Genomic DNA, 15215 nt, shown 5'->3' on the forward strand with positions numbered 1-15215 from the left:
TCTCCTTCTCTTCTGTTGCTGGCAGCCGTGCTCAAACTGGAGAAGGGATGAAGACGGTCTGTCAGAAGGAAAATCCACTCAGTTGATTTCTGAGTGGATTTCTTTAACTGGCTGAATGTACTTGGAGACTCAGAACAAGTGGTAAAACAAAGGGCCATTTAATTCAGACAGAAAAAAAAATAGCGGACTCCATCTCTCTCTATTCTCACCAGTCCCAGGGTGCTTGTCCCCCTGCTAGATGCCAGATGCTGGGGCTCACTGTGGGTGGCGGCTGAGCTGCCCATCCCCAGAACCCCGCAGCCTGTCCCCACCTGGGCCCCTCCCCACCTCTCCTCACACTGCCAGGCCACAGCTCCAGGGAGAGCAGAGGGGCTCCCGAGTTCACGGCTTCTCCCCAGCCTCATCCCAAGGTTGCGGTTCTGAGTTAGCGCCCCTGCCCCTGCCTTCTCCTGGCCTCCTCCCAGTCAGGGCCCGTATTCCCACTCCCCAAGCAAAGCCAGTCTTGGCAGCCAGCTCCCAGCCCAGAGGGAGAACTCCCAGCCCAGAACTCCCCTGTTCTGGCCTCCACCAACCCCAACTGGATCCCTCTTCCACCCACGCTAGACCTGGTGGCCTCTTAAGTTCCTTGAATTATTTCCAGAAAGGTTCCTCTGTCCCAGAGCTGGGCAATCAAGAGGATCCTGGTGATGCACCCTGCCTATGTAGGGCAGAAAGTTGGGGGGGGGGGGATCCGTCAGACATGAGAGGAGTCTGTGTGCGGGAGAAAGGGGGCAGAGAAGGGTCACAGGGGGCCCAGTTGATGTCACTGAATTTTGGTTGAGCCTTCAAGGATAAATTGGTTCATAAACATTTATATTGAATATCCAAAGTGTGTTCACTAACCTTACGGTGGTAATCATTTTGCAATATATGCATCATTATTACATGGACAGACATCAAATAATTGCATTATACACCTTAACCTTACACAATGTCATATGTCAACTGCTGCTGCTGCTAAGTCGCTTCAGTCACATCCGACTCTGTGTGACCATTTAGACGGCAGCCCACCAGGCTCCGCCGTCCCTGGGATTCTCCAGGAAAGAATACTGGAGTGGGCTGCCATTTCCCTCTCCAATGCATGAAAGTGAAAAATGAAAGTGGAGTTGCTCAGTCGTGTCTGACTCTTTGCGGCCCCACGGACTGTAGCCCACCAGGCTCCTCTGCCCATGGGATTTTCCAGGCAAGAGTACTGGAGTGGGTTGCCATTGCCTTCTATATCTCCATAAAGCTGGAAGAAAACTCCAAACTGGACATGTGCTATCTTCTCAACACTTCCAAGATTCAGATTTCTAATCCGAGGAGGTGGTAGGTACCCTCAGTCAATTAATACTTGGAAGATGAAGATTTGTAACTCCTTCCTCCCATGGTCTTCCGGGAGGAGGTGGAAGGTACATGGACCTGGGGCTAGGGGCTGGACAGGTTGGTGGGGAGCAGCGTCCACCAGGACTCTGGGCCCCAGACCCCAGGGACAACCAGGTACTGTCCTGTTTAAGGGTCTCTCCAGGAACTAGAGACAGCTTAGTGGGAGAGGGATGCTGTAAACTGAAAAGTGCTGCAACTACAGGGCACCACCACCTTGGTGTAATGTGCTCCCCAAGTGCTCAGAGCACATAAAATGCAGTAACACCAATGCAGGCTGGACTCCTGAGTCAGATCCTGGAATAGAGAAGCAGGTCCGTGGAGAGACTGCCGAAGTCAGCCTGTGTTGGGCTGTGCACTAGCAAGGTCTCCACCCTGATAGACAAACCGATTATGTGAGATGTGAGCACTAGAAAGCAGGTTTGGCCTGTAGAAACTCTCTGCTCTATAGTCAAGTCATCATCCCAGACCCAAGCGGAGGAGAAAGAAACAGTTACAACCAAACAAGCAGACTGACATTGGGTTACAACAACAGGGAACAAGCTTGTGATTCAGGACCATGAGTTTCTTTACTGAGCCTACATAGTGGGCTGAGGGCCCAATGACATTTTATAATCTCTGCACCAACTGCCATCGTCTTCTGAGATGAAAGTATCTGCTTTCCCCTGGTGATAGCAGAGAACCACAAAGGCTATTGCAGTTTGTCACCTCCATTCATAACTGAAGGTGAGTTCAACTGCAGTTAGTGGTGGGTACAAATAAAGATGTCATTTTCTTGTCCCAGGGGACTGGCGCCCAGAGGGAGATGCCTCAGGAGCATTTGGGAAGGGACATGTGGTTTGAGCTTTCCAGGTGGTGTCAGTGGTAAAGACCCTGTCTGCAAACTCAGAAGACACAAGAGACTCGGGTTCAATCCCTGGGTCAGGAAGATCCCCTGGAGGAGGGCATGGCAACCCACTCCAGTATTCTTGCCTGAAGAATCCCCTGGATAGAGGAGCCTGGTGGGCTATGGTCCATAGGGTCACAAACAGTTGGACATGAATGAAGCCACTTTAGCACACACACATGAGATTTGAGGGGATGGGACAGAGAGCGGCTGTGCACACCCCGAAGGAGGTGGTTGCTCTCCTGCTCTCCTAGCCACCAAGTCCAGGTTCTCACAAGGCCTCCAGAGTGCCCACCTTCCTGTCTGGGACTGTGAATACAGACAGATTACACTTGCTATATCTGCAGGACATGCAGTGGAAAGCAGACATATCAGGGCCACCAATCTGGGTTACTCTAACCCCAAGTATGCTTTCAAAGCAGAGTCTTCACCTAGCAGCAGAAGTCAGAGACATCAACAGCGTCTGAAGCTATTGCTGGCTCTGAGATGAAGGTGCTGCGTTCTGAGACCAGAAAGTAGCCTCAAGGAGCTGAGAACCACCGTGGCAGACAGCTGCAAGAACATGGAGACCGCAAGGACCAGAATTTGACAGCTGGGTGAGGTTGGGAGCATATTTGTTGCCAGATTGGCCAACACTTTGATTTTGGCCTCTAGACACCATAAGCAGGAAACCCAGGCAAACCACCAATATCTCTGGCCTGCAGAGCTGTGAACTAGTGCACAGGTGCTGTTTGAAGCCATAACTCTGGTTGGTTGTTACTCAGCAAAGACTAAATATTCCCCATCTCTCTCCTCTGCATGCTGGCTCTTTTCTCTTGCCCTCAAAGCTACTCAGGCCAGGAGGCAGCCCCTCCAGGTTCAAGCCACTGCCGCCTTCAAGGGCTGGTCACCACAACCTTTAGACAGCTCTCCCCTTCCTCCGCCTCTGTCCCCAACAGCACCCCTCCTCAGGGACCCACTACCACTCTCGCGGAGGCTGGTTACTTCTTCTTCTCAAGCCCCTGGAATCTTTTCTTCCTGCATAAGCCGAGCTGCTTATCTGGCCCACCTGCCCAACCAGCATCACCTGTGTGGTCCTGCGCCTGGCCCTGCCTGCTATATGACTCTTGCCAAATGATGCAACCTGGTAGGTGGGACCCCAGGGAATCTCCTGGACCAAGAAGCTGGGGATAGAGCAAGACACCTGACCAACATCATTGCTTTAACTTGGCAGGATGGGGTTTTGGCATGTTGGCTTCCCCTTTCCAGTATGCTATTACACTCTTAAAACATATTAAATACCAGTCATGGAAGATAACATTTATGAACAGCTATCTTGGTGAGCATGGGCCACCACAACAAACAGCATAGACTGGGTGGCTGAAACAACAAACATTCATTTCTCACAGTCCTGAGATGAGGGTGTGGACATGGTGGGGTTCTGGCGAAGGGTTCCTGGTTCACAGATGGCCAGCTTCTTGCTGTGCCCTCATATGGCAGACAGAGAAGTCTAGTGTCTTCTTTTTTTAAGGAAACTATTCCCATCACGGGGACTCCACCTTCATGACCTCATCTAACCCCAATTACCTCCCAGAGGTCCCACCTCCTAATACCATCACACTGGGGGGTTGGGGGATCAATGTATAAATCTGGGGGAACATGAACATGCAGTTTATGACAGAGAGTAAGGTAAACGTCATGTTCATGAACAAGCCCCACACAGAAACCACTGAACCCAAAGACAGAGGACACAGTGGGACTCCTGCGTTTGATGTGACACTGTTTCTAGCACAGAACCGTCACTGAAGGGCAGCGTGTACGGTGGCTCCCATCTGTCCCTGGCTGGTCCCCTCTGCCTGCTGCTGTGGCCTTTGCACCTGGGTTTCCCAGCCAACACACCAGACGGCTGGAGGGAGAGCTGGGCACGCTTAGGGTGGCCCTGGGCTGGCAGCATGTGCGCCACAGAACCTGTCAGAAGCCAAGCTCCCCACGGTGCTGCCCCAGGCCTGCTGAGTCAGAACCTCGGGGCCAGTGCCCTGCTCTGACAGGCCCTGCAGGGGCTTCTGTTTCTTGCCCGTGTTTGGAAACCACTGATTCTGGGATCACTGAAAGTGAGCCAACTTTGAGTCCCAGGACTTTGAGTCCAGGGAGCCTCTTGAAGCTTCAAGTCCAAACCCTTTGGTCTGGCAATCAAGGTTTCCTTTGATTTCTGCTTTTAAATCCCAAGGCTTCTGGCAACTTCTGGTGCTGCTCTCTGAGAACATGAGTTCCATTAGAGTGGCAGGAGAGAGCACGCTCAGCCAGGCTCAGGAGTGGGGCCACTGTATCCCTCCCCCCAGAGCCCCATCTGTCTCCATGGGGCTGGCCACTTGCTTCTCTCCAGTCTAGTATCTCAGAGCCAGCAATAAGCGAGATCACCAGGAGCCAGACCCCAACTCTCATCTGGGGGTGGTGAGCATCCTAAAAAGAGCCAGGTGGTGACAGAAGAAGGAAGCAATAACGGTGAACATTCCAGAAGTGTTGTGGTGGGAAGGATGATGTTGAGGCAGGGCACTGACCTCCCATTTCCAAATCCAGTTCAGTTCAGTCGCTCAGTCGTGTCCAACTCTTTGCGACCCCATGGACTGCAGCACACCAGGCCTCCCTGTCCATCACCAATTCCTGGATTTTAGTCAAACTCATGTCCATGAGTCAGTGATGCCAAACCATCTCATCCTCTGTCATCCCTTCTCCTCCTGCCCTCAATCTTTCCCAGCATCAGTGTCTTTTTAAATGAGTCAGCTCTTCACATCAGGTGGCAAAAGTATTGGAGTTTCAGCTTCAACATCAGTCCTTCCAATGAACATTCAGGACTGAGTTCCTTTAGGATAGACTGGTTGGATCTCCTTGCAGTCCAAGGGACTCTCAAGAGTCTTCTCCAACACCACAGTTCAAAAGCATCAATTCTTCAGTGCTCGACTTTCTTTATAGTCCTACTCTCACATCCCATGACTACTGGAAAAACCATAGCCTTGACTAGACAGACCTTTGTTGGCAAAGTAATGTCTCTGCTTTTTAATATGCTGTCTAGGTTGGTCAAAACTTTTCTTCCAAGAAGTAAGTGTCTTTTAATTTCATGGCTGCAGTCAGCATCTGCAGTGATTTTGGAGCCCAAGAAAATAAAGTCTGCCACTGTTTCCACTGTTTCTGTATCTATTTGCCATGAAGTGATGGGACCAGATGCCACGATCTTAGTTTTCTTAACGTTGAGCTTTAAGCCAACTTTTTCACTCTCCTCTTTCACTTTCATCAAGGGGCTCTTTAGTTCTTCTTCACTCTCTGCCATAAGGGTGGTATCATCTGCATATCTGAGGTTATTGATATTTCCCCCAGCAATCTTGATTCCAGCTTGTGCTTCCTCCAGCCCAGCATTTCTCATGATGTACTCTGCATATAAGTTAAATAAGCAGGGTGACAATATACACCGTTGTCATACTCCTTTTCCTATTTGGAACCAGTCTGTTGTTCCATGTCCAGTTCTCACTGTTGCTTCCTGACCTGCATACAGATTTCTCAAGAGGCAGGTCAGGTGGTCTGGTATTCCTATCTCTTTCAGAATTTTCCAAACCCAGAGGAGGCAAACTCAGGGTCTTGCTGAGAGAGGCTCTCTGAGGGGTCACAAGCATGGATGAGGTCTCATTAATCTCCCAGGAACCCACTCTGAGTTTTTACCTGGGTGTCTGGGGCTTCAGGTTAATTTTTCAGTCTCCCCCTCAGACTCTCACATGCTTTTCGGGTGTGCAAACTGAGGTCCAGATGGAGATGGTAGGGCCTGGCTTAGGGCCACTCACAGGAGGTGGCGTCAGGTGAGCCCTGAGTGTGGGAACCCCATAACCAGTCACCCCTCATTTACCCTCTGGCCCATATATCTAGGTCATTGTGAGGTCCTGACCTTGTCTCGCGATCTCTTCCTCCTCACAGCCATTGCCAGCGCAGGATGTTCTAGCCAATGATGACTTCAGATCTCATCAGCCCTGCCCTGATGGACAAAAACTGTGCCCTGTGGCCTCAGGGAAAGCCAGGCGGGAGGGGGTGTGCCGCCCTTCTCCTGGGAACCACCAGGGCGTGGGGGCCCTGCCCTCACTGCACCCATTTCCTTCACCCTGCACCTGGTCGCCATGATTCACCCGATGAGGAATCTGTTCCATTTCCCTTCCTACTGCCAACCCTGAAGTGCCGCATGGCAACCCAGGAAGTGCCCGCATCCCCACTGCCAGCCACCCCCTGGCTGGGAGCTAGAATCTTAAATGCCCAGCTGGATGTCACATCTGCTGTCCCAAAGGCCCCTCAAAATCAGACTGTCCCAAACTGAATGCATCCTTTCCCCGCAGATACGGCCAGGACCCCTCTCTGAGCCCTGAGCCTTCACACTAGGTTCTGGAGAGATTTTGCTTGCAGGGCCATCCACACAGCAGAAGAGGGCAATGGTCAGGCAAGGAGATTACAGCATGCCCACACCACAAGCCTGAGTAGCTGCTAGTGCCGTTGCTGAGACGGCCCCACAGATGCAAAATGTTTAGTGGAAGATGGTAAGCCTTAAAAAACAGAACATAGCCTTCTCTGCACACTGTTATTATGATCATGGAAAATGTGTAAGCGAAATGAGAAGAACCTAAAGTGAGGAAATGCCTGTATTAAGTTGGTAAGATGAAGAGCTTGTTTGTTTTTCAGGGTTTTGTGAATGCTATGTTTGGTTAATTTTTGGTAATAATTTGTTTGGGGGTGAGGGCATCATTTTCAACCCAGAGCACACACTTGTGCAGTTTGCAAAGTGGCCCCTAGACTCCAGTTCCAGCCTATGGCTGGGGCCACGTGAGTCACGCCTGCCACCCAAAAGCACTAATGATTTTTCTCTCTCTGCCCCTGTTCGCTCCTGTTGAGGACTGCACAGTTGCACTGTTGAAAGGCCAGGCGCCTTGCCAGACGGTCTTACTCAAGATAGAGGAGAGGCGCTGGCTGTGACACGCAGGGGAAGGAGGCCACTCAGGACCCAGTCTGGGCCAGCTGTGCCCCCCGGGGCTGATGGCCTTCACTCAAGCGGAGTTCACTGTAAATGTGCGGTGAGACCCGAGGACAGAAGCCACTTCTCACGGAGAGAGGCTGGCGGCAAAGGCAGGACCTGGCGCAGACCCCCTCTGCCCCCTGTCCCTGCCTGGGTCCTTTGGGGATGGACCCTCAATCAGAGTGCCTAAATGCTTGTGCGCCGTTATCTGACAGATGAGAACGGAGTCACAGGCTCTTAGGTCTCTTGAGTTCTGGTCTGATTTCTTTTTGCAAGATCAGCAAACACAGGGTACCTGGCACTGTGGGCACCACTCTGCCCTTGCCTACGGCTGCCTGCTGAGGCTGGGACCTCACAGCAATTCTCAAAGAGAGAAGGGCTCTGTGGGGAGGAGGGCTCGGCCGGGTCTAGGGGAAAGGATGTGATCACCACCTCCTGGTATTCACTGAACTAACTGTTCTTGCTCTTCTCTCCTGGGCCTCAGTTTCTCCATCTGTCCAAGGAGGTGGTGGGCCACATTCTATCAGAGGCTCCTGGAGGGGAAGTGAGTCATAGACACGGCGGATTCATCCGCACCTTGGGGGATGGGTGACCCACATTCTATCTATACATCATCCAGGGTCACCTCTCCAGGAAGTGCTCTGGGCTCTCAGCGCTCCTAGCTGCCTTCTCTGTACCCCGCTGAAGCTTGCCACTCCGCCTGCCCATCCTCCCACATGTGGGCCACAAGGGGCCACCCCCAGAGAGCATGGCGACACTTTCCCTTGTCCTTAGAGGGCACAGATCTCTGCTCATTCCTCATCTGGGGCCCCCTGTTGCCCTCTCTGCCTATAGGGCTTCTGCGGAGGAGGACTGTGGTTGGTCCCATGGACTCTCCTCGTAACACATGAGGATTCCAGAGTGCCTGTCCCATTTTAAATTGCTGTCTTCTAAGGTCAGGGCCTCTCCAAGGCTGGACCAGGTTCCTATCCTCGGGCTGGTTGCCTTGTAGGTTGATGGCTACCCAGCTTGATGGGTAGGCTCTGTCCTTTCTGGATGGAGCTGTTCAGGAGGCTCGTAGGACTCAGAGTCCCCCAAGGGTGCTCATCTGCCCCAAGGTGTTCCAGATTTTACCTTATCTCCCTACGCACTATGACATCTCCAAGAAGGGCCCACATGCCTCCTTGCTCTCTCTGTCTCTTGCCTGGAAGACCCCTCCCCAGTGGCTGGAGCACTTTTGGCAATGGGAGGGCCTATGAGGAGGGGTGTCCCAAGACCTGGATCCCTGGTGTCGGGGGCCACCTCTTCCCAGCTTCTGGGCTGCGTGGCCCTGCCTGCAGCCCTCCCAGCACCCTCTCCTGCCCCAGCGGGCCGAGCCGGGATTACTGACACATACTTTGCGCAAGTCCCAGCAGGCGGGCAGAGGCTCCCGTGCCCGCGGCCATGCATTTGCCCGCTTCCCTGGGCGGCAGCGGCACGTTTCGTCGGGGAAGGAATGTGGAAGCACCAAAGTGTGAGACACCTCCAGGGTGTCACCTGGAGAGACTGTGAGGGAGACCGAGGCAGAGCTGGTCTGGTACGTGGGGGGGACCCAGCCCTAGAGCCAGGGGTTCAGTCGAGGGGGCTGTAAAAACAGTCAGCTATGTTTTCATGTCCCCAAGCACAGGCTACCCAATACAGTTTCTGTTTTTCATAGGAAATATTCCACCCATTTATTCCTTCATTTACTTGTTCAACAAAGTCTTATCTAACAGCTACAGGGGGTGAAGGGCCAAGGTTGGGGGGAAGGATAGCATACACCCTGTAGGATCTCACAGCCTGGTGATATAGGTGCCATTCTTATGACAGTTCCACACAGGTGGGCGGGGTCAGGTTTCACAGGGATCAGGCAGCCTGGCCGGAGTCAGGGCCTTATTGTCCACCTCTTCATGTTACCCTACAGCATCCAGCCCAGTCTGGTGAGGAGTGAGGAGTCATGGTCAGATCTGGGATCAGCTGAGCAAGGCTGGAGGAAGTGTGATGGGATGCAGGGGCACTAGGAGGGGAGGGCATGCTGTTGGGGTGTGGGGGGCAAAGGCATGCCAGGATGGGTTCATTGATCACTGTGTAACTGTGAACTATCCCCGCTGTGCCTAGGGGAGTTTAGGGGACTTACCAGGAGGACTATGAGTGCAGTGCTGAGCTGGGAGGGGGCGGGGGAAGAGTTGGGTCTTGTAAACCCTGGATTCTCAGCCACTGTAGTGTCTGTGGGACATCCCCCCCCCACCTCCCCACCAAGGCAGGCTATTCCTTCCTCAGCCTCTGCTTCCACCCTTCCACGGATGGACAGCTCACTACCACTACTCTCAGATCGAGGAAGCCTTTCCTATACTGAACCAAAATCTGCCTTCTGGCTACCTTACATAGCCTCTGCTCCCAGGATTTGCTAGAGCCACACAGAAGTCCAGTCCTCCCTGGCCAACAGCTTCTCACACACCAAACTGCAGTGAGGTGTTCCCCCAACACTTCTCAACCACAGGAGGCTCCAGTCCTTCAATTGCACTTGAAAGGGGTAAATACAAACTCTAAGACTTGGCTCAAAAATGCAAATGACAAGGGCTAGGTGATGGAGCCTCAAGGGGAATGACCCTTGACTTGGGCATGGCAGAAGCGGCTTCAGTTGCTCAAACTAGCTATAGAAGTTGGGTTTGGGGTTTTTAAAATTCCTAATATTATTATAAATTACATTAAAACTCTGCTAAAATAATACATAATACATTTTTAAAACTGCCATGATTCTTCCTGAACACCTGTTTTCAACTTCTGTTCTTATTTCTTCATGAACAACCATCCATGATGGGCTCTGGTCTGTGGATTACAGTTTGAATATAACTGATACTTTCAGGGACAGGAGATTTACCCAAACCCTGCCTTCCCTGTCCTGGCCTGCACGATGGTGGCAGAGCCCCTCTGGAACAAGGCAACTTCCATCCTTACAGGCTGGAGATTTGTAAGTGAGACCCACCGTGAAAAGTGTGATTTTATAGCCTCTCCAGACTGTATTCCTCCTTGATTGTATTTACTCACCCCCTTCGCTCTCACAAAGAATTCTAGGGGATTCGTGCAAATAAAACAGAATCATTTTAAAAGATGACAAGAAGCCCAGTGAAATGCAGGGTTAGCTAACGTGGGAGAAGCTGCCCCAATCTGAGTCCCAGAGTCCCGAGTGCGTAGGTGGCCAAGACATATCAAGTTAGATGTGAGAGGTGGGTGATGCTTTGGCATTCTGGAAGGACTGAGTACCATGATGAGCTTTCAAGGGATCAAGATGATGCATATTCAACTTGGTGATATCAAACACGATTTCTGGTCATACATATTTTACCTATGGTCATTTCTAACATTGCTCTTCAATAAAAGGATGTCCACTGGTGGTTCTGTGGAGGAGCATCGTTCCCAGTACCCTGAGATCCTACAACACCAAGGGTGTCGAACTGGCATCTGGATTTCTCTAGTTTCATAGGCTAGCTGGTACCATCACCAGCCTCAGGGCTGCAGGGAGAGGCAGAGAGAGAGAGAGGGACAGACACAGAGATTCAGAGGGACAAATATAGACAGAGAGAGACGAGGACAGACAGACACACAGAGAGACAGAGACAGAGGTGGAGAGGCGCGCACTCACAGAGAGAGGGGCAGACAAACAGGGTGAAGTGAGAAGGAAGGATTGGCAGGAGGGACAGGCTGCCCTGGGAGGGACCCGCAGCGGGGCAGGCTCACCGGGAAACGCCAGCTCAGGGAGTCTGGCTTGCTTGGGCCCTTCCCGGTTGAGAAGCCTCAGAGCCTGGCTCAGCCCTCCCAGGTCCCGTGTTGTCTGACACAAGCAACCTCTTCCTCCGTGTGACTGCTCATCTCTCCCTTCCTCCTCCTCCCCCTCACTCTCCCGCCATACACCCTCTGAGGCTGTGGGTCCTGCAGAAAGCCTTTCGAGTTCTCTTTCACTCTCCCTGAATTCCACATGCACCTCTGCCTCACAGATATCAGGGTCCATGGTGGCGGTGGGCGGGGGGGAGAGCCTCTATTCCACCTGGGGCGGAGAAGACCCCTGTGTGTGAAGAACCAGTAGAGCCAGCACCAGGGAAGGTTGTGCAGAGAGAAAGTTCTAGAGTGTGTGGTGGGGTGATGGCCAAGCTGGCATTCCTCAGGGTCTGGACACAGGCTCAGAGCAGGGTGTGGGGTGCGGTGGGCTGGAGAGGAGGACAGAGAAGCAGTGAAAGTGGGGAGAACCGAGAGCACTGCACTGGGAGTCTGTCTCAAGCTGCTGAGCTGGCTCAGGGGTGGGAGAAGACTGGACGTGGCCTCCCAGGGAATTTCCGGGGTCGGCTGGGGTGACATCCACTCCAGGTACCACTCAGAGCTGGGGAGATCTAGGTACAGCAGAGACTGGTGGGGTGCTGGGTGGCAGGAAAGGGGAACCGACAGGAAAAGGAGGGCCAGGCTCTCTGTGCAGGTAAAGACACTGCAGCCGGAACTCCAGGAGGGTGAGAGGGGAGGGTGGAAGGAGCTGAGAACAGACGCGGAAGGTGGGGAGATGGGGCACTGCAGTCTGGTGCAGGAGATGGAGGGGCCGAGCTTTGTGGCGAGGGGGCAGGGGTCAGCCCCAGGGGAGGGGAGGGGATCACAAGACGCCATCAGCCCAGACACGTGAAGTGGGAGGCAGGTGCTGGTAGCACATCACCAGCTGTGAACTGAGCATAGTTCTGCAAGGTTTCCGTGTGTTCCCCTGGACCATGATGCCTGTGCTGTGTTCACATAGATCTTTCTGATCAATTCTAACTAAACAAGAATTCAGTCTGGATCAGGGGAGTGTGGGGGAAGGGGCTAGCGCGTCCTCGTAGGTCTGCAGTACATGGCCCCATGGGATGCTGGTGGCTGGCCTCTGGGATCACGTGCCCAGGCCTGTGTTCTGCCACCTCCCAGGTCCCTTCCCTGTCACCCGAGGAGACCAGAACACACGTTCTTGGAGGTCTCTGCAACTTCCAACGTTCTGGTCTTAGGGCTCTCTGTCTGTGCCTCTGCTGGGACCTGTCTCTGGACCTTGAACATCTAGGGTGAAGGACACTTCCAAGATGGTCCTGGGGAGGCGGTTGGCTCTTTAAATCCCCACGGGATGCAGCACCACCGCCTCCTCTCCTTCCACCCTCCCACCAAGACTACACCAACTTCAAAGCCTAATTACTCCCAATTTGGGCTGTTTCCTTGTTTCTCCAGGTGAGGAAGTCCCTGTCACTTTCACTTTCATATGCAAGGGGTTGGGGGTGGGGTGGGGGGAAGTGATGAGAGCGGGGGCTTCATTTTGGGGAGGGAAGGTGAAACAGAATACCAGTTAGGGAGGCTGAGTGTGAAGGTGAGAAGTTATAAAGAGAGGGTCTCCCCCTCACTCCAAGGCCTCACTGAGGGGTGGGGGAGCAGGAGAAGGGGTTGGCGAGAAAAAAGAAGGAGCCACCTGTGGGAAACTCCATCAGGTTGGATATGAAGACAGAGAGCCTTCCTGCTGCTGTTAAACGCCATTTCTTTCTTTGTGAGCCCTCCTTTTCATTATGCTCATGTGCACCGTGGAGAGACCACATCCTTGCTGTGTCCAGATGGCCTGGGGGCAAAGGGAAGGAAGAGAGAAAAGTGCTGGTCCTCAGTGAGCCCTGGGGTTGTGGCCACCAAAGATGCTTCTTCTCAAGAAACAAGCGAGCAAAGCGGGGCGGGGCGGCTCCGTGGCGCCCTCTTCCCTTCGGGGTTAGAGTTGCTCTAGACTCTTGATTGGGTGGGTCATTGAAAGGGAGGGGGTGGGGACAGGACGCCCCTCCCCACTCACCGGGAGCGTGCCGGAAGCACCCAGCAGGCCCCAGGATCTTTCGGATGGAACACGTCTGGCCCCGGCGCAAAGGGTGGCATAGGTGTGTTGAGGGGAGCAAGGCCAGGGACGCTCAGGGCCGAGAGGACAGAGATTCAACGGCGTTGGGTGGCCAGAGGCTGGTGACAGGGCCCTTCTTTATGGAAGAAGCGCGGGGGCGAAGGCGCTTCCTCTAGCGCCCAGGAATGCAGCGGCGGCGGGTTCTAATTAGAGGCCCCCGCGGGAGCAGGCAGCCGAGGGCTCTCTCCGACGCGCTCCCCTGGTTCCCCCGGAGTCAGTGTCCCCGCGTTAGGGGGCACGCCCGCTGCAGTCAGGAGCTGCAGGTGCCGCGCGGGTGCGCGGGGTCTCCGCAGCACGTCCCCGCCGCCCCGCCACCTCTCCCGAGCCCTCGGACCCGCCGGTGCCTCCTTCTTGAGCCCCGCCCCGTCCCGCCAGGCTGCGCCTGGACCCGCGCCCCACACCTAGGGCGCCCCCGCTCCTGAACAATCTCGAAGAGAAAAATTATTATCGGATTAGATGTACTTCGGCTCACTCAGTCTCCCCCCGCCCCAACTTCCCCTCGGCATAATTATTATAATTCCAGGCAAGCCGTCGGAGAGAGTTCCTGGTGTGTGTGTGTGTGTGTGTGTGTGTGTGTGTGTGTGTGTGTGTGCGCGCGCGCGCATGTGTATGTGAAGGTTTGTCTCTGATCTCGGTCTCCTCCAGCGGCGCGTTCAGGCCCCTCGGCTCCCGTATTTCCCCCAGCTGTGTTCGTCAAATCTCGGGCATCTCAGAGCGCCCCTGCCCTCTCCCCTGGGGAGCTGGAGCGACCCTTGCCTGTGGGGGCTCTACCGAAGTAGCTTCCCTCCTCCCCTCGGGATTTGTCCTCCCCTTAGGACCGTCTCTTGGTTCATCTGCACTTCCATCACCAGGTTTAGGAGGGTTTCACGGGAATGTGTCTTGTCTGGAGTGCAAGACGTCTCCGATGTGGGTTCGCGGAGCCTCTCACTAAGGAGCCCTCAAACTCGATGCTTTCTCCCTCTTTATCTCTCCCGAAGCCCCTTCTTACCATCTCGGTCGGGACCGCGGCAGGAAGACACAGCAGGGCCAGGTGCTGGCCCCGGTGCGCCCGCCACTCCCGGCCGGGTCCCCGCAGTCTTTACGTAACTACGCTGCTTCGAGCTGTTCGGTCTTGTCTCACTGACTTTGCTTTAAGGTGTGTGTGTGCGTGTGTGGTGTGTAAGACATGTCCTAAGGAAAGTCTCCGGCGGATCTCCCTCTCCCAGCTCGCCCTCCTGGCTTCTCGTGACCTCGGGCTGCCCAAGCGTTCGTGCCACCCTTGTGGATCCAGTTTCTGCCTCTCGCAGCTCACTGCTCGCCCCGTCCGACGCCGGGAGCTCCGCTCTGCCCGAGAGATCAATGTCCCCGGAAACTCCGCCACCCGCGTCCCAGCCCCGGCCCGAACAGGTCGAAAGTGGCCGCCAAGGAAAACAAACCACCCGCGGAACAGGAGGGCAGGGCAGAGCGCGGGCTCCGGGCCACCGCGGGGCCCTGCCCGAGGGGACGGTGACTAGGGGACGCGCACAGGCTGGGGAGAACGTGAGGAAGGCTCACTCACCACCAGATCGGGTAGTTGCCCAGGGCTTGCTTCAGGCCGTAGAGGAATATGAAATATCCGAGCGGGGCCATCGCCGGGCGGGAGATCTCGGAGGGCCAGGAGTCCGCCCCGAGAGCGCGGGCGCCGGAGCGGGCCGGGCCCTGGGAGCTCGCGGGCGGCGGCGCTGGGCCCTCCTGCGGCCGCGGGGTGCGCGGGGTGCGCGGGTGAGCGCGGGTGCGCGGGCTCCGAGGGCGGCGCTGAGCCAGGTGGGCCGGCAGCCGGGCGGCGGGCCGGGGCCCGGGGCAGCGCGGGACGGCGGGGGCGGGGCAGCGCCGCGGGGGGCGCCCGCCGGGGCCGGGGCCGGGGCGGGGCAGGCAGGGGGCGGGCGGGGCCCTGGGAGCTAGCTCGGAGGCGGCTGCGGCGCCGGCCCCTCCCGTGGCCGCGGGGAGCGCGGGGGTGCCAGGGGTGT

General features: G+C 55.1%; 1 protein-coding gene across 1 annotated transcript in view; it reads right to left on the reverse strand.

The window, feature by feature from the left end:
- WNT3A (Wnt family member 3A) overlaps nucleotides 1-14870 on the reverse strand; it is a 66825-nt gene extending 51955 nt beyond the window's left edge. Inside the window, exon 1 of the mRNA XM_020899425.2 lies at nucleotides 14768-14870. Coding sequence (XP_020755084.1) covers nucleotides 14768-14838 — 71 coding nt within the window. The 5' untranslated portion in view covers nucleotides 14839-14870. The remainder of the gene's footprint in view (nucleotides 1-14767) is intronic.
- Nucleotides 14871-15215: the final 345 nt, after the last annotated feature.

This window comes from Odocoileus virginianus, chromosome 3, assembly GCF_023699985.2.
Source record: "Odocoileus virginianus isolate 20LAN1187 ecotype Illinois chromosome 3, Ovbor_1.2, whole genome shotgun sequence".
Lineage (NCBI taxonomy): Eukaryota > Metazoa > Chordata > Mammalia > Artiodactyla > Cervidae > Odocoileus > Odocoileus virginianus.